Source organism: Miniopterus natalensis, chromosome 4, assembly GCF_054644295.1.
Source record: "Miniopterus natalensis isolate mMinNat1 chromosome 4, mMinNat1.hap1, whole genome shotgun sequence".
Taxonomy (NCBI): Eukaryota; Metazoa; Chordata; class Mammalia; order Chiroptera; family Miniopteridae; genus Miniopterus; species Miniopterus natalensis.
The window spans coordinates 24360171-24379152 of record NC_142084.1 but is presented as its reverse complement, the minus strand read 5'-3'; the positions used below and the strand labels follow the sequence as shown (position 1 = coordinate 24379152).

At 38.4% G+C, this 18982-nt stretch overlaps 2 protein-coding genes across 2 annotated transcripts in view; one reads left to right on the top strand and one right to left on the bottom strand.

Annotated features, from left to right (window-relative positions):
* CHSY3 (chondroitin sulfate synthase 3) overlaps positions 1 to 18982 on the top strand; it is a 242683-nt gene that overhangs the window by 135565 nt on the left and 88136 nt on the right. The window lies entirely within an intron of this gene.
* LOC107525013 (SNRPN upstream reading frame protein-like) lies at positions 111 to 2229 on the bottom strand. Its single transcript, XM_016197089.2, has 2 exons — positions 2216 to 2229; positions 111 to 312 (listed from the first exon to the last, which is right to left on the bottom strand). The coding sequence occupies exons 1-2, from the start codon at positions 2227 to 2229 to the stop codon at positions 111 to 113; spliced, it is 216 nt and encodes a 71-aa protein (XP_016052575.2).

Here is an 18982-nt window from a genome sequence, read left to right as displayed (position 1 = left end):
CCTAAGGGAGGGCTGCAGATAAAGGTATGACGCAGGTTCTGCTATGAACAGTGCAGGCTGGGGCAGAAGCTTCAAACAGTAGGTGGAGCCTGGGATGCTCCAAGACTGCCTTAACCACCTCTTGGTGTCTCAGCTAAGAAAGCCTGTCTCAGTCCCACCGGGAAGGCCACCACAGGCGCTTGCTGCTGTTGAGACCGACTCAGGTACAGCTGACACCCTGGGTTGCCCAGGGAGGCTGTCTGCCTCCGCTTGACCGGGACCCCCGCCTCTGGCCCGTGCTGCTCCGTGGTCCGTCTCAGGTGTAAGTGGTCCCTGGAAAACTAGCTGGGCTCTTCACGGACTAATAGCAGACGCTTCTCAAGTGCAGGCAGACATGTCCTCCAGCTTACTCTGCAGCAGTACTTTCTGGGAGGAGCTACAACTCCTCAGGACCCATCGTTTTCAAGCATATAAAAGCATGCATCTGAGTGAGCTCAGGGAAAACTCGGTTCACCTGTGTAACGTCACACTCCTTAAAGGACCACTTCAGATGCCCTCACGAAACTCAACTGCTGTTTAGTTCCATTGACTTTGGGTCAGATCTCGTCTTGCATGAAGTAGGAAGAATCTTGGGCAGTTGGAATATTGTCACCATCTTTGTATCTATGCCACTCTCAGATCTTGTGAATGTCCCACCAGGCAAATCCTGGGGTGTCTCTGTTCTATCAGTTGCAAGCTGTTCTGAGGTGGGAACAGAAGCTAGTACACCTGTAGGGAATGCCCTCTAACTCCCTCCTACCTGGAAAGGTACCACACCTGCCAAGACAGATCTTCAACAGCTTAGACTTAGAACATAGCCACAAAGCACCTGGCTGTAAATTGCTTTGCCAGTTTGTTCAGCTACCTGTCTCAGTTTCCCTAATCCACTTGCGAAGGGATTTTCCTAGGGTCTTGCTATCCTGCCTCATTCTGATCTGAGAGCCCACCCTGAATTACCCCCCAAAGATGTAGTTCCTTATAAACAAGCTGTTTAAGAAGGAAGGCTTATGCCTAATTCAGTTTAATGATTTGCTAAAGCTTTTCCTAATAGTCATATATTTATTATTTCATTGATTTGTTTACTGATTTAAAATGTTTTATTGAGTGCTTATTATGTCAATACCAGAAATGACCTTGAGGATCAAGCAGCCAACCTCCCCTTACACCCTCTTGCACTGCTGCACTTCTAATATGCACTCAGGGATGTTAAGTGAATTCTCCACAAAGTTTTATATGAGGAAAGTGGGTAGAAATCTTGTTATGTAGATTTATCATAGAAATGCACATTTCAATGTAATGGTGTCTCTTGTTTCCAGTAGGAATTCATTAAAAATACATGCTAAATAAATTAAATGGAGATATTTCAGGTTAATGAAAATGCTCAAATGCACAAAAGTAGTTACTAGCAAAACTGGAACTGAGACTAGTAGTGTGTAACTCCCAGACAAACCTCCAAGTAATTGTCAATACAAAAATGGAAAAATGAATGCTCTGGTTTGTAGTGTCCCCAACAAAAGTTAAAGAAGTGGATTCTTTTTTAAAAAAAAGATATTTTTATTTATTTTTAGAGAGGAAGGAAGGGAGAGGGAGGGAGAGAGAGAGAGAAACATTGATGTGAGAGCAACACATAGATTGGCCACCTCCTGCACATCCCCTACAGGGGATCGAGCCCGAAACCAGGGCATGTGGCATGTGCCCTAACCTGGAACTGAACCCGAAACCTTTTGGTGTATGGGACAATGTCCGACCAACTGAGCCACTCAGCCAGGGAAAGAAGTGAAATCTTGAATAGTGTCTGTACATGATTAGGAATGGTGCCAATAAAAAAATACAACAATTCTTAAAGCATCAAATTTTAATAAACATTGAACAGAACAGCAGAGATATACTTATTTTGGAGCAGGCTTTTAAAAATTAAGATACAGTTTGATACATATCCAAACAATATTTAATTTTTTAATCTTGGGGACTTATCATGAATTGTACCTTGGACTTAAAATCCGTTTCTGTGATTTGTTCCAAATTTTCACCTTTTTTTTTTTTTTTAAATTTAATTTTTGTTTAAAATATTACAGATGTCCTTTTTTCTCCCCAATGACCCATTCCACCCCAGTCCCTCTCCCCACCATTGTCCGTGTCCTTGGGTTGTGCATATTTGCATATAAGTTCCTTGGTTACTCTCTCCCCCTCCACCCACCTGCCCTCCTCCATCCCTCTGACATTCATCAGTCTCATCTGTGCTTCCATGTCATTGAATCTATTCTGTTCATCAGTTTATTAAGTTCTTTGGATTCCACATATAAGCAAGATCATGTGATATTTGTCTTTCTCTGTCTTTCTCTGCTTATTTCACTTAGCATAATATTCTCCAGGTCCATCCATACTGTCCCAAAGGGTACAAGATCCTTCTTTATAGCTGTGTAGTATTCTACGGTGTAAATGTCCCACAGCTTTTTTATCCACTCGTCTACTGATGGGCACTTGGCCTGTTTCTTATTTAGACCTGTATTTGTCTCCCCACACGTGGTCCCTACAGCATGACAAACTATCCAAGTCAGCCTTTCAGCAAACCTAATTCTGCTATATTTCCCCACAAATGGTGGTAATGAGAAGATGATATATTAGAGATTTTATAATGTAAACACCTGGAGCCTTTCCTTATTCACGAGGAGATATTTTTCCTCTTTTTCCCGAGTCACAATGTTCCGTTTTTTCAGTTGGGTATACATTGATTTATGTACCATTTCTTTTTTCTCTGTTATAGTCTATTGCTACTAAAAAAAAAAAAACACCCTCAAAATGTGGCTTAAATGATAATGATTCTTTTTAAATACTTAAATAGTATTTAAGTAAAATTTATCCAAGGATTTTGTATAGCAATGTTAGATTATTTTATGTCATAGATTAAACTTTTAAGTCTAAGATATTTATAAATGAAAACCTTTCACTAAAGTGAGTTTTTTAACCTTCCATTTTAAATTAAATAGACTGAGGATTGCTTTATTTTTATAATGTTAGAAAGACAAGTTGTACCTTGCTTCTTTTTTATAATAGTACTCTTAATCCTGTTTTCATATTTTCTGAGCAAGCCAGGCTCTTTAAAGGGGTAATTGTCATTTCATATTTGGTAATATCATCTGTAATGAACACCAGGCCGGAGACTGAGTGATTTTATTTTGTTCCTCCATTTCCCCTCGCCTCATTACTTACATATTTTATCAATTATCTGTCTTACAAGTGATATGAATTGACACAGCCCCTTTGGTTTTGAGGATTTATTGAGAAGAGACTGGGCGGTTTGCTTAGTTGAAGGAAGAGCTGAGCAACGTGGCTAAGCGTGGCAATAACGGAGATCATTCTGGACGCCGGCGCAGCAGCAGTGGGGCCCTTTGCAATAGGTGACCGCCGGTGGCCTCCTGGGCTGGCTCCTCCATGCAGCTGGGAGGTTCCCGGGAGGGGTTTGAGTTCCAGCTCGACTCAGGCTCCTCACTGTCAGCTCTGGGCAGGAGCAGGGTCTGGGGGCACACGCGCATCACTGGGCATCAAACACCACTTTTACAGAAGGGAGGGGGCTGCGAGTGGGCAGCCGTCTCCAGGAGTATCTGCAATAACTGTTCAGATCAGCTGCCCCAGAGAGGACATGAGACATTCCACCCAGTTAAAGTGTTTGCACGCACGCGTGCACACGCGCACCGAGGAGAACATACGTTCATTCTGCTTCGGGTAACATAGTGTAAGCCTTTGTTAATACTTAGTAATATTTGCATACTGCAATGAACGGCTTTTACATTTTACTGATTTTGTTCATCTAGAGTTTGGAATTGTCACTTGCCAAAGAAACAAGACTTGTGAGGTGTGTTTTGATTATTTGAACAACTGGTTCCTGTTTATGTTTTATACTTTCTGAAAGGAAAATCACAGTTGAAGTAAAGAAAAAAGGTGAATTGTATGGGTAGTTCAGTAACCACCATAGTGCAAACTTGTTGAGGAAAAGTATTCAGTTTTATTCATTTTAGCATCCACAGAATCTAGTACCAGAGTCTATTACCAGTCTAGAACTCAAAACTTATTTTTTGAATGAATAAATAAATGGATGAAATATCCAAAAGATGTACATATATTTTATTCTATTTGTAAGCATGTTGTCATAGAAAATTCATTTATTCCCTGTTAGGCTATCCAGGTTTCAATCACTTTTAAGTTAATTTAGCAGAGGTTGAAAAAATAAGTACTAATTAGCTCATTAGATAGACTGTGTTATTAAAGAGACAGAAATGTCCAAGTTCAGGTTTATCATCAGAGACAGTGTGCGTGAGCACATGTACACATGGGCACACAGCCTGTGTACCATCTTTCCAGATGTGGGAAATAAATGTATTTGAAGATGTAGGACTACATAGGAAGAAATTATTAATATTAATTTGCTACTAAAAGAGTGGTCAGGAACAAAATATATATTTCAATTTCATTAATTATATTAAACAAAAATATAAGAAGAGCTTACATGGAACAGTTTTCTCATAGAACTTGTCTTTCTTCTCTCTGGTGTGCCAAGACCTATTTGGCAAGTGTATAATATGTATCTTTGCTGACTTGGATATTTAACATTTGTGTAATTTTATGGCTGTATTTGCATAATGCATTATATACCATTTTACTACTTCTTTGTTTTATTATTTTTGGATTAAAGTTCCGGGATACATAACATACTCTAAACTGTGCTCCAGATATAGCTAGTAGGTAGGAATCTCATAATTTTGAAAACAAAAATTACCTACTACTTACATTTGTGTTTCTCCTCACCAGTGTTTTCTAAAGTAAGATGTTGGTTGGCAATTCCTCTGTAACTAAAAAATAATGAATTACCTTTGATATTTTTGTTATTTCAATAAGAGGTCACATTATTACCATTACTACTATAGTATTTGAATTTGGCATTTACCACTTATTTTAAATTTTTGTAGAAGCATTAACATTTTTTAATGAAACTTATATGTGTATATATGCACATATATATTGGTGTGTATATTATCTATTTTACAGTTATAGAATCAGAAACACTGAGAAGATCACATGTCTAAGAAAAATGTACTACTAGTAGATATAATGAAAAATTGGATTTTGTAGTTTATGGGCTTACAAGTACAGTACATTCTTCGGAACTTCAGAAACATCTTTCTATTCAATATTAACGTACGGTAGTATTATTTATGCAAATATTTCTCTTCATGAAAATCACCTATACATACATAATAAAGATAAGGTAGGTAAGATTTTCATGAAGAACATTTTTATTTCATTTGGATTATTGTTATTCGCTCATTATCATATAATGTTAAAAAGAAATGGCAGCTATTAAACTAATTAAGTAATTTGAACTTTCCTAGAATTGATTGGATATTGATTGGGTTATCAAGCTACTTGCTAATGAAGACTGGAAAATTGGGTGTTTAGACAAAAAGGAGCCAAGATCAGGGCACAGTAACTGAAAAGCAAAGACTGGGATGAATGAGTACTCCAAATCCAGCTTTTCCTGGTTCATCACATTGTGTTCCCCATTTATTTTTCTGGCTAAAAATCATGAACTAAAAACAGCTTTTAGGTACAAACATGCAATTAATTATAGAAGTCAGTGCAGTTTTGAAGGGATTAAATACAATTAATTTTATTGAAAGTTGAAACTGGAAAATAATTTTAAAGTCAGTACTCATTTATTTGGCTAAAGGCTTGTACTCTTGACTTATTTATTACCGTTTTACAAAAATAAATTCAACTTTTACTACTTCGGTAAAATATACAGATCCTCAATACTGTTGAAGTGTTAGTAGAAGTAAGATAAATCTTAGTAGAGTTAAAGTTGTCTTCAGCAGGAGAAATAAAACTGGCCAGGACTGCACAGTAAGAATACACAGCCAGATCTTGACTGCTTCCAAGCTCGGACCTGTTTTATTGGCGCTTCGGTAAAGATTGGAAGTCACTTTTATTTGATTCCTTTTTATTTGCAGGGGAAAGGGTTTGGAGGTTTCAGGCACGTGTCATATGTCAGTGTGTCCATACATCTATCCGTCAATGCCTTTTAACTATGTATTTTTAAAAGATATAAACTTAACAGTGTGAAATCCAATCTGATGCCCAACATTGACAATAAACCAATGCAATGTTCTCTTGATAACAGCACCATTTAGAGAGCCTCATAAGCACATCTATTGTTTTTTAACTAATTGGAAAACCAGTAAAGGCACATTTTTATAACCATATACCAAAAGTAACACTTGTTCAGTGAACTAGTAACTAGTTTTTTGGTGTGGCTTAGTCTTTTAAATTTAGATGTCTGCGTGGAAATGAATGAAGATTTCCTTTCCAATTTAAATTGTAAACTTGAAGCCCAGCCGGGCCTGGCTTAGTGGTTGAGCGTCGACCTAGGATCCAGGCGATCAGGGTTCGATTCCCGGTCAGGGCACATGCCCGGGTTGCGGGCTGCAGCCGATCAATGACTCTCTCATCATTGATGTTTCTATCTCTCCCTCTCCCTCTCCCTTCCTCTCTCTGAAATCAATAAAGATATATTTAAAAAATAAAATAAAATAATAATAAATTTTAAACTTGATATTTGCATATTTTCAGGAGAAGAGTTGAGCCCATCCTTTGACCAGTTTGGACAGTTTTAATAAATGAGTGAGAAAACTAATCAGTTTTATTTCACCTCATAGTACATAGCAAAGTACATAGAGCTAAGTAGAAAAATATCACCATGGGCAAAACTGAAATCAATATAATAGCATTTGCCAAAATGTTTATGTTGGGGAGTATACTGCATAAAGTTTTCAAAGCATATTCTCATGATAAAGTTCACAGATAGGAGAAATGAGATACAGAGATTTGAAGCGAAAAACCCACATTTGCAGAACTTCTGTGTAAAGACCAATATTCTCCAAGTGGGGGTCAGACTTTAGCTTACGCGGCTTTTTGTTTCCTTGTCTGTCCTCGTAAAATGAAATCGCCTTAGACTCTCTAACAGCTCTTTCAGCTGGAATTCAGCCGTCAGCTCTTTCACAGTAGATATAGCACACATTTCCAAAAGGCACAGCAACATGGTAGAATAAAACTGCAACAACACAGCAAATAAGAGGATAGATTTGGATATAATCAAATTAACTGTTTTTAAGTCCTGGAACTGCTAGAAGTAAAATATTGATAGAATGTGGAATTGCTATCTAATTCCTCCAGAAGTCTATATAAACGTCAAACTATATACGTGTGGAAATATTTGGAGTGCTCCTATTTATTGGCTCGGAACATAAGAAACAGTTTGCTCTAGTAAATGGTCTTGGGAGAAGATATAATTTATTAAAGATTGTAAGACAATGCATTCCTTCGATTTTTACATTAACCTACTTACTAATGGCATAAATGTTCAGTACTGCCACGCAAAAATATTGCTTCCACACTTAGGGTTCAACAGTTATTGAATGCAATCAGAAGCTTCACTTTTATACCAAATAAAGAGGAAAGCTGAGTGTCTGAGAGTGACCAATTGGAGTTAAGTAAATATGTAACAATAACAGTAATAAAAGAGAGAAAAAGTCAGAAGATGGGGAGCATGTATCAAGCTTTTTGGCTTAATAGCCACATGTCTTCAGACAGGTTACCCTGAGCTTCAGTTTCATCATTTGTAAATAAAATAAGACTTCCCTGTCTTACTGGAATGTTGTGGAGATGAAGTGGAATGAAAGGGCTTTGGGACTATAAAGTCTCACACGCAGTGAGGTGCTGCACCATTTGTTTTGAAACTACTGTCATTTTTTTCAGCAACAGAAAAGGGATATTGGGGTGTATACGTACCTTAAATGTTCATAAAATATTTCAAGCCTGGTGAACTCATGATTCTTTCCTTGCTTTATGGGAAAAATTCAAACATTTTTCTTTTTTTGTAATCTTAGACCTAAAATTAAAATAAAACATCTTGCTTTTTGAACATTCTGGTGTTCAGCACACCTTAAAGCTAATTGAAATACGGTGATAATACAATAAAGCAGTATGAAATTAAAGAGATTGGTTGTATTTACATATCATATTCTTTAATTACTTTAGCTAATGCATTATAATGATTTGAGAACATTCTTTATTTCTTAACTAGCTTAAAAGGCCCTACTGGGAAAGGAAGTTGTTTTGTTTTTGTTTTTCATTTTGGTATCCTGAGTCGTGTAGAGTAAGAGAGAAATAAATATTTGTGGCTGAATGAATGAATGCGTAACCATAGATAACTTCAGGCTTAAATGATTTAACATTTCCTTGAGATTAGTATTTTTAGAAATATTTCTATACACATACTTTAAAAGTTCTCTAAAGAAAAGTATATATTTAGATATATATACACATAGAGTTTTACGTGAAATTTACTCTCAAATAAAAATCAGCAGATCTTCTTCCTAAGGGTGTTGCATTACTCCTGCTAGGGTTTAAATGTATCATTGGGGGTGGGGCGGCCGAGGGTCCTTCCTTTGAGTTAAAGATTTTAGACTAGGAAAATAGTGACAAAAATAGATGGAAGAGACAAATAGCAGCCACACGGCTGAAAGAGAAGTATGGCCTGCTTCGCTGCATTTTTTTAATTCCATACCTACATTCCCAGTGATTCTGGAATTTGTTTTCATTTCAACCTCATATACAGTAGGAAGGGATACTGGCAACGCCCCCTCCTTATACCTTGAGGCGGCTAGATACCATAACATGGCTAGAGTGTGGCAGAAGCCAAGACAGAAATTTTAAACAAGGCTAGTAGAATAAATGGGACATTGTCATTGTGAAGGTGTTGATCCAACAATATCTGTATATGCCACATGCAAAGTATATATGAAAGAATTAATATTCTCTACCTTTCAGGACAGTGTGTTTAGTTCAGAGAGGTAGGTAAGAAAAGGAGTTGGAAAACTCTTAATGCATGTTATACTTTGTATACAAGTAGGTGTTTCATCCTGATAAATGGAAATTTGAGATTATCCAAAAAATATGAATATCAACAGGGATAATTCAGAAGTACCCAAGTTACCCACTAAAAGATCCCATAACCCTAAATACGTGATGCTTAATTATTGTGTCCAACTTTTTAATAAATCTACTAGTAGTTTTGAAGTATATATGTGTATGTGTATATGTGTGAGCTTAAATAACTCACCAAAGGTAAACAGCTTATAAGTAATTGCAATAGGATTTTAAATCAGGCTGTCTGACTCCAGATCCCAAATACACCGCATTGTGGGGCCATTGTGCAACTTCGCCTGCTGTATCTGTGTTGTCTGAATCATAAATACCTTCTTGCCAGCCTACCAGCTGGGGCTTCAAATGATATTTGAAACACTAAATATAAATTTCCTTAACTTTTATATGCTCTTCTTGCTGTGATGCTCTTACTCTACGGGCCTGCGTGCTGTTTCAGGGAGATAACAGTGAGCACTTGTCTGCAGAGCCACCATAAAGAAATGCATGCTGTGGTCCCTGAAAAGCTGCCCATCTCAATGATATGATCACTTTGGGATTCCCAAGGGTTTAATTTCTGAGATCATTTTTTAAAGATTTCTTAAAGTTTCACACATCAGTTTCATTACCAATAGAAGTTGATGCTTTAATTTTTTAATCAGCTATTCAAAAACCATAGATATTACTTTTACTTGTTGTTCTAACCAGTCGTCGTTAAGCCAGGTTGCTTTCCAGTCACTATTATAGGCACAAGGTAGTAAAGATCATTTGGATATAGTGTGCATAGCTAGCCCTTAAAAACACAAACTACACACAGATACTATGATTTCACTTATATGTGGAATCTATTGAACAAAACAAAATAGAAACACTCGTAGATACAGAGGACAGACTGAGCTGTCAGAGGAGAGGGGGTTGGGGGGCTGGGTGACAAAGGGGAAGGGGGTAAGCAGTAAAATTGGTAGCTGCAGAGTAGCTACTGCAATAGCCAGAGACGCCGATTGCAGCGTGGAGAATAGTCAATAATGTAGAGATAACGGGAATGGGACCAGGTGGGTGCTTGGGGCAGCTGGGGGACCACTCTGCAGAGTACGTGGCTTTCTGGCCACTTTGCTGTACACCTGAAACTGGTGTGGGATGATACTGAATGTAAACTGTGGCTGAAAAATAGAATTCAAACACATACAAAATACAAACCCCCAAAGTAAATTCCTGTTGACTTCATCAAAGCGGGCCTGAGGGTTTGCTCAGCGCCCGCACCTTTGCTGATGCCCCGCTGGGATCAGAGGAGACGGGGGGTGGGGGTGGGGGGGGTGGGGGGGGGGGCAGCTGCCTGGAAGACAGCTGAGCTCGTCGGGGCTGTGCCGGGCGGTGGCGCATCGGAGGGTCCGCTGGCGCCTGACCTCGCGCTGCGCTCAGCCTGACCCTCGGGTTCACTTGTCCAAGATGCTCTAGGCCTCCAAGCGGGGCGTTAGGCACTGAGATTCCTTTCCCTCCAAAGGTTATTTTGAGGATTGATGAGATTATGCTGTGAACGACTCCAGCAAACGTCAGATGAGAAGCACTGGCCTGCATGCCAAGAGCTGCTGTATTGGAAGCAAAACACTATTCGTCTCTGCTTTTTTCCTCTTTTCTGCCTCTGAGACTCTGGGCAACACTCATTCTAACATTTTCCCAGCCTGGGTATAGATTGTAAAGAGATCAGAGCTCAAAGCTGATGCCAGAGCTGCTTTCCTTAGACACTTAGGTCTGACTTATATTGCTGTTATCTCTTCTAATGAGAGTATTTCCTTTCAAATAGATTTTATGCACCTGTAGATGTATTTAAATAAATGAATATACCTGTTTAAAAATCAAATCTTACAAGGAAAACTTCTTCCTGGCTGTGGTAGTGTTGATTTTTGACACTGGGATAAATTTCAGGCTGTATGTGGAGAGCAATGTTGTATTATTAAGCTTAAAAGCAAATATTTTTGCTACTTGCATTTGTGATTTCAATGATTGTTCTTATATGTAGAATGAGATTCTCTCCAAGATCTATCAAAAATGGTTTGGGAGAGAGGCAGGAGATAGTTAAGGACCCAGATAAAAATTTTACAGACTTGGGTTCAAAATACCAAATCTGCCACTTACCAGCTGCCTTACCAGACAAACAGCTCCACCTTTGTGCATCTTTGTCCTTTCTTCTGTAAAAATAGAATAAAAATCATACTTGTTGCATAGAGATGTTATAAAGAAACCAGATATTCATACGAAGTACTCAGCATAAGTTTCAGTTGAAGGGTCATTACAGATGACGCTTCTGTGTTTTCAATATACATATCAGAAGTAAAGAAGCCGGTGGGCACAACCTCAGTATGAGAGTTAGAAGGCTAACGTTTCTCTCTCTGGCTTCTTTCTAATGGTCTAAATGTCCTTATGGAGCCATTACATTTTTTTGTTGTTTGTTTTCTGGCAGGCTCATAGTTGGCTATACTCAGGAAAATCTTTTCAGCCCTTATGAAATACACCTGGCCCTGGCTGGGTGGCTCAGTTGGAGTGTCGTCCTGTACACCGAAAAACTGTGGGTTTGGCTCCTGTCAGGGCACATGCCTAGGGTGAGGGTTCCATCCCCCTCCGGGTGAGTGTAAGAGGCAACCAGTTATGTTCCTCTCACATCCATGTTTCTCTCTCTCCCTTCCTCTCTCTAAAAAAAATTCATAAAATAAATGAATAAATAAATAAATAAACAAATAAATAAATAAATAAAAACATATCCTTGGGTGAGGATTTTAAAAAAAAAGAAGTACACCTGAAAGTTTATCTACATACACATGCACTTAAACATATTCCATATGTATATATGCACACAAACACACATGCATACATACACATACACCTGTCTGTCTATCGTCTATCATCTATCTATCTATCTATCTATCTATCTATCTATCTATCTATCTATCATCTATCTATCTATATCTATCATCTATCTATCATCTATCTATCTATCTATCTATCTATCTATCTATCATCTATCTATCATCTATCTATCTATCTATCTATCTATCATCTATCTATCTATATCATCTATCTATCATCTATCTATCATCTATCTATCATCTATCTATATCTATATCTATCATCTATCTATCTATCTATCTATCTATCTATCTATCTATCTATCTATCATCTATCTATCTATCATCTATCTATCTATCATCTATCTATCTATCTATCTATCTATCTATCTATCTATCTATCTATCTATCTATCATCTATCTATCTATATCATCTATCTATCATCTATCATCTATCTATCTATCATCTATCTATCTATCTATCTATCTATCTATCTATCTATCTATCTATCTATCATCTATCTATCATCCATCATCTATCTATCTCTATCATCTATCTATCTATCATCATCTGTCTGTCTGTAATGAGGCTGGCACCACAAACCACAATATATTTAATGACCCTATGGCCAAAATGAGTAGATTTGCCCTCAGTTTATTCATCTATAAAATGGTGAGTTCACATGAGATGAACTCCCAATTAAAAATTTTTAAGATATTAAAATGTATCCTTTCTTTTTATCTCCAAATACAGTTACCAAGGAAGCCTGCCCTTATCCTCCGACTAGGTCATGTCTCCATTGCGCACTTTCATTGCACCATGCGCCCATCCCTCCGTGTGACCCTGGGTCTGTGGGTTTTGTGATGTACCTGCCCCTCACCAGCGCAGTGCCTGTGCATAGTAGGCACTCTGTTCATAGTGATTGTAGGACTGTTTTATAATGGCTGATTTCTGTGAGTTGCCAATTGAAGCCCACTAAGAATCTATTTTTCTCACAGTTTATTTCTGCAAGCAGGCCACTTTGAAATGAGCCTAGTATTTTGTTTATAATGTGTTGGCCCTGTTCTCAGGGTACTAGGTAAAACCTGGAATGTAAACAAAATTGTAGTCATTATTTAATGTAATCTTTGGAATATAACCAAGACCAGAAATCAATGTGTGCTGAGCTGAACAGATTGGCTTCTCTTTAAAAAAGACCATCTGTATTATTTCATTCCATTAATACCTAAAAATTATGGGCAACATGCAGGCAGAAAAGAGCTGAGTGGTCTGCGATGCCTCACCTACTACGTAATCTTGGTCAGTCTCTTAGACTCTCCAAGCCCCTCTTTCTAATTGAAGATTATCTACCCAATGACATAGTACAAGGATTAAATTCAATATATTGCATAATATCTCAAAACAGCATCTGGCACCCAACCTATATTCTTTTCCTCCCTTTAAAAATACTTGGCACAAAGATTTAACAGGAATTAAGGAAAGCAATCCCAAGTTATTGCTAAAACTAGAAATTCTCTCTGCTTAAGTGCCTTTAATCAAAAGTAAATTCTAAAGATATTCTGCATTGAACATAATCTTTCTCTGAGAAAACCCACAATCTTTCTCCAAGAATACCCATATACATTACAGTATCTTCACTTGAGTTCAATCTAATGCAACCCCAAGAGTTAGCATTAGTCATCTCCACGGAGGTTCATGGAATTATGATGACAATCACTATTTCCAAAGCCCAGCAGAAATGACATTTAAAGTTGACCGCTGAATGTTGATTTATGTGTTATATGAAAAAGAGCTTTGATTTTAATTGTTGATAATTGCAGTATGATTCATTACATTTTTAAAAACATGAATTCTCTGTAAAAAAATTGATACAAGGGATTCTAGATATGACAAATTTCAGAAGCAGTTACTAGTATATTTTATTCAGAGATAAGAAATCCAAGTCACAATAGAGTTTGTTTCAAATCATGTGTTTTCTTTAATAGGGCATTTTCTCATGATGCTGTGTATTTGATATTGAAAGCTGTGAAAGGAGTCTTTTCTCTTAATATGATAGTTTATATGAATAAAATCTCATTAGTGCTAATCCCTAATCAAAGAATCTGACCAAATTCCCTGTCTACTGATTTTAAAATGACTCTTTTCCTATTGAGCATATTGTGTTTTATCCCCAAAGAGCATGGCTGAGTAGGAGTGGAGCAGGAGCAAGGAGGCATGTTTACATGTTCTTGGCTGTGCTTATAAAGAGTCTTCAACAAATACATGATAAACACTAGTTTCCCCATTACAGAAACAGGCTGTATTTAATTACTCGCACATGCTTGAGTTCAGGAGTTCTCCTGAGAGGCTGGAGAACATTTCTTTTAAGATTTTATTTTTTAGAGCAGTTTTAGGATCACAGCAAAGTTGAGAGGAAGACAAAAATAAAACAAAAACAAAAAAAAAGATACGAATTTCTAGTTAGAAAATAAAGAGGTCCTGAAGATGTAATATGCAGCATGGTGACTATAGTTCATACTGTTTTGTGTATTTGAAAGTTGCTAAGAAAAATATTTAGAAGTCTGATCATAAAAAAAATTGAATCATAATATTGTACACATGAAACTACGATAATATTTTATGTCAGTTATATCTCAATAAAAGTAAATTAATTTTTAAAAATTGAGAGGAAAGTATAGAGACTTCTCCTATACCACCTTTATACCACCTTCCCCAACACATCCATAGCTTCCATCATCGTCAGCATCCCCCACCAGAGTGGTACATTTGTTGGAATTGGTGGAATTGACACATGATAATCACCCAGAGTCCATAGTTTCCATTAGGATGCACTCTTGGTATCGTATGTATTATGGGTTTGGACAAATGTATAATGACATGTTATAGCATCACACAGAGTATTTTCATTGCCCTAAAAATCCTCTGTGCTTCACCTATATCCCCTCTGCCAACTCCAAGTCTTTAAGAACCTTTTTTTTTTTTAAAAAAAGGAATTACGTTAGTCATAGAAACAGTGATGACAGAAATAAGGAGCTCCAATTATTTTTTAGTGTAGGTATGGTTACTTAGCCATAAATAAGACAAGAAAAATACTAAACCCAATTTGAATCATTACACGTGGTAACATCTAATTTATCTGACATTATAAATAAATTAGTGAATATAAGTGAATGTTTTACACAACAGGTATTTTCTTTATGCTTTTTCATTATGGTAAGTTTTCTTCAATACATCTTTCTAAAATGCATTTATATTTCTATAAATTCTTGAAATATACTTTTCCAATTGCCAATAAACATTTTTATGATGATTCAAGAACATCCAAAGAAATATTTTTTGTTGTTTTATTTTTTTCTGTATGGAAATCCCTCAGAAGCCTTTCAGGAGTATACATTTTTTGGTATCTTAATAAATAGACTTGTGCCGGTCTTTCTGTTTTCTTTCTGCTTTTTACTTTTTCCCCTTGGAGATTGTATTCTAGTGTTTGCCTCCTTCTAAATATGAAATGTGCATTTTTATCAATTAATAGACCTACTGCCTACGCCTCATATTTACCTGCCTTTAATCTAACCAAATAACTAATTGTGTTAAATCAATTAATGTAATTTGGCTACAACTGAAGTTTCCTATTGTGTAAGAATGTTTTTCAGACCTCTTAATGTAATTTATGTGAGCTCTGTGAAACCCTTAGAGAGGCCCTTTCTCCACCTACTTCTGGGTTTATGATTATGTTTCAGATATTTGCAATTGCTGAAAATTTGCTCTCTTCAACAAGTGGGAATTTCTTATAACAGACTTTTAAATGGGAAAATGTAAACATATCGTTCATCAAATAGTGACGTGGATATGTGATATGTAAAGCAGCCTTAGAAATATCACAAGCAGGTTAAAATGAGTCAGCTCACTGTCAGAAAATTTGTCTATAATTATGATTTACAAATCAGAGCATTTTCTATCTTAATTGAAATGGAGTTATTTTATTCAACAATAGAAAACTCATTTTTTACATAGATTTGATTAAGCATCAAGGGACCAACAGAAAAAAATATGCCACCTTAAGGGGGTATTAAAACTTTGCTTATCAGTAGTTTCAGTTTTCAAATGTGCAAAATGTGTTCAGTTGTAGAACCCTGACTTAAATTTCCAGTATGTAATCTATTTGGGACAATGGGTACACAAGCATTGGGTGAAAATTACTTGCTGAATTGATGTTAGAGGAATCCGCATCGCCTGACCTGACCGTGCCTGTTGGATTTCTTCTTGTTGGTGTAGAGAACTGGATTCCTGCGCTTTATTTGTGTGTGCATAATTACATACATGTCTCTCCGTGTAAAGGACACGCGGAGCTCTGTAAATTGGTCTCCGCGAAGCCCTGATGATGGGGAAGTGGAAGCTTATTATTGTCAGCATGTGTCCAGGTGGCGCCTGTGGCTAACGAGGCTGTTCGTCCGGTGTTTACACCTCAGTGTGAAAATGCACTGTAACTGACTGATCGAGCCGGCTGAGCACGGAGCAGGGCAGGCATCTCCAGGGCTCATTCTTTTTTTTTTAATTTTATTTTTGTTTAAAATATTACAGATGTCCCTTTTTCTCCCCAGTGACCCATTCCACCCCGTCCCTTCCCCCTCCCCGGTCCCTCTCCCCACCATTGTCCGTGTCCTTGGGTTGTGCATATGTGCATATAAGTTCTTTGGTTACTCTCTCCCCCTCCACCCACCCGCCCTCCTCCATCCCTCTGACATTCGTCAGTCTGATCCATGCTTCCATGTCATTGAATCTATTCTGTTCATCAGTTTATTAAGTTCTTTAGATTCCACGTATAAGCGAGATCATGCGATGTTTGTCTTTCGCTGGCTGGCGTATTTCACTTATCCCCCGTCTTCCCTTCAGGCCCGGGCCAAAATCCCGGCTAAAATCCACGGTTCCCATGGCTTCTGCACTTAGTGAAGGTACTAAGAATTCGTTTCTTGTTGTTTCTTAATTTTTCAGGAAATAAAAAGTCCATCTGGCCTAATGTCAAAGCTTCAGTCTCTTCCTGAATTGACGTCCCTGTGGTTCCCCGCTCTGGAGAGTGGGGCGCGGAGGAGGGAAGGGGTATGGTGTGGGGCGCTCTGAGAGAGCTGGACACCCAGACGCATTCTTTTACTTTTCAGTGGGCTCCCCTGAGAGCCCCCTCTGGGCTCCCCCAATTCCCTGGCCTGATGAAGCCCCCTCCAGGTAGCCCCTGCACCTAACTCCTCAGCGCCTGGCTGCCAGTGCCGCCCTCGCGGTCACTTGTCCCAGCCACGCGTCCCCCAGGTGGAGTCACTTTCAGGAAAACACCAGGTTGACTCCCGCTCTCGAGGGTCCCCCTCTGGTCTGTCTCCTCTCACCACTGTTGCTCGCTCCTCGTTCTGAAGGTTCTAGGTGTTTGGAGCCTTTGAACATTTTCAGCTGTGAGCTGCTACCAATCCCAGCATCTTCCAAAGCCCGGAGAACAGGTTTCCATCGCAGGACCTGCGCATTTCCCTCCCCAGCGGTTACATTCATTGCCCGTGGACTTTCACGCACATAATTTATTTACTGAGGATTCACACGTAACGTGGAGTTCTTTCCATTTAAGAGTGCCAGGCTTGTGACATCCCCTGCAGGGGAGAAGGGAGCAGTGCCTTCGTGAGAAGTGCCGCCTGTCGGACTGACACCTCCCAGCGTGGGGACTTTGTAAATGCTGTGCTTTGCTTTTGCCTCTGGACAAGCGAGTGCATATACTGTGGGAAGCATGTTAGGATAGCCTGCTGGAAGCTGGCCCGTGGGTGCAGTCTTCCCTTTCAGATCCGTTTTTTCATCCGGGATGTTCTGTTTGTGAAGTATTTATAATTCCTGTTTACCAGAAGTGAATTTGGACCATTGCCACAAGCACCGGCTCTGCTGTTTCTGAACTTTTTTTAAGAAAAAAAAGAATATTTGCTTCTGTTCGCTTTAATTACATAGGCTTTTGCTTTCCTCCTATCAGGACTGTGATTCAGTCCTTTCAGCGTGTAATTATCTCAGTGTCCTCGATTTACTCAAATGAGAGTCTCTATTTTTGTCGGAAAGCAGTGCTGTTCAGCTTGGAAATCTTCGGAAGCATTTTGTTTTCCTTTGTGCCTTTGTGATCCTGGATGTAAACACGTGGATTGGAATTCCTACTTGGTAAAGAGAATTCATCTTGAAATATAATCCAAAAAAAGGGGAGGAAAATCCTGAGCACCCACTGCTTTATCTGCAGAACAGCTGTGAGTAGCTGAAATGTTGGAAGGCTGGACTAGGCCAAAGCCTTTCGAAGATCCTTCCAGGTCTTAGGCGTGCAATTTGGCTAAGAGCATGCGCTGCTAAAGATTTGTTTTCACTTCTTTAATCCCCAGGTTCTTTATCTGTAATATTAAGGTAATTATATTTCATAAAGTTCATAAGAACATTATATAACAGTGCATGAACAAGACATGAAATAAATGCTTGTTTTCTCTAATTTATATTTACATTTTTAAAAATAGTACTTTTATTTATTTTTTAAAATTTATTGTTGAAAGTATTACAGATGTCCCCCTTTCCCCCCATCAACCCCCTCCACCCCCTACCTCCACCCCCAAGGCCTTCACTGCACTATTGTCTGTGTCCGTAGGTTATGGATATATGCATGTAAGTTCTTTGGTTAGCAGAAGCATGGAACAGACTGACAAATCTCAGAGGGAAAGGGGGAGAGAGGTGGGAAGAATTAAAACAGTACTTTTAAAACTGCACTTGAGAAAAGGTACTTGAAGACATTTTCTTAACATTCCAATTTTACTATCCTCTTTACAAAATTAACTGATATTTCTAAGTAACCCATTGTAAAATAACGTCACCTAGCCTGGGTTTAAAACAGGATTCCGTAATGATGAAGGATCCCATCAATTGCTAACTCTTGCCCAAATTGGGTCACCAGCAGTTGTATTTGGAAATCCCCAGAGAGGGAATCTGTTCTCATTTATTCTCATGAACAAATCCCATCAGTGACTGTTTGGGTTTATCATTTTCTTCCTCTCTGTTCCTGCTGTGTTAAGTGAGGTCTGGTACTGAGCCCTGTGGGAGTCCCACTGTGTTTCTGAGCCTTCCCCAGACCCCCCACTGCCTGACTCTGCTGCCTCGG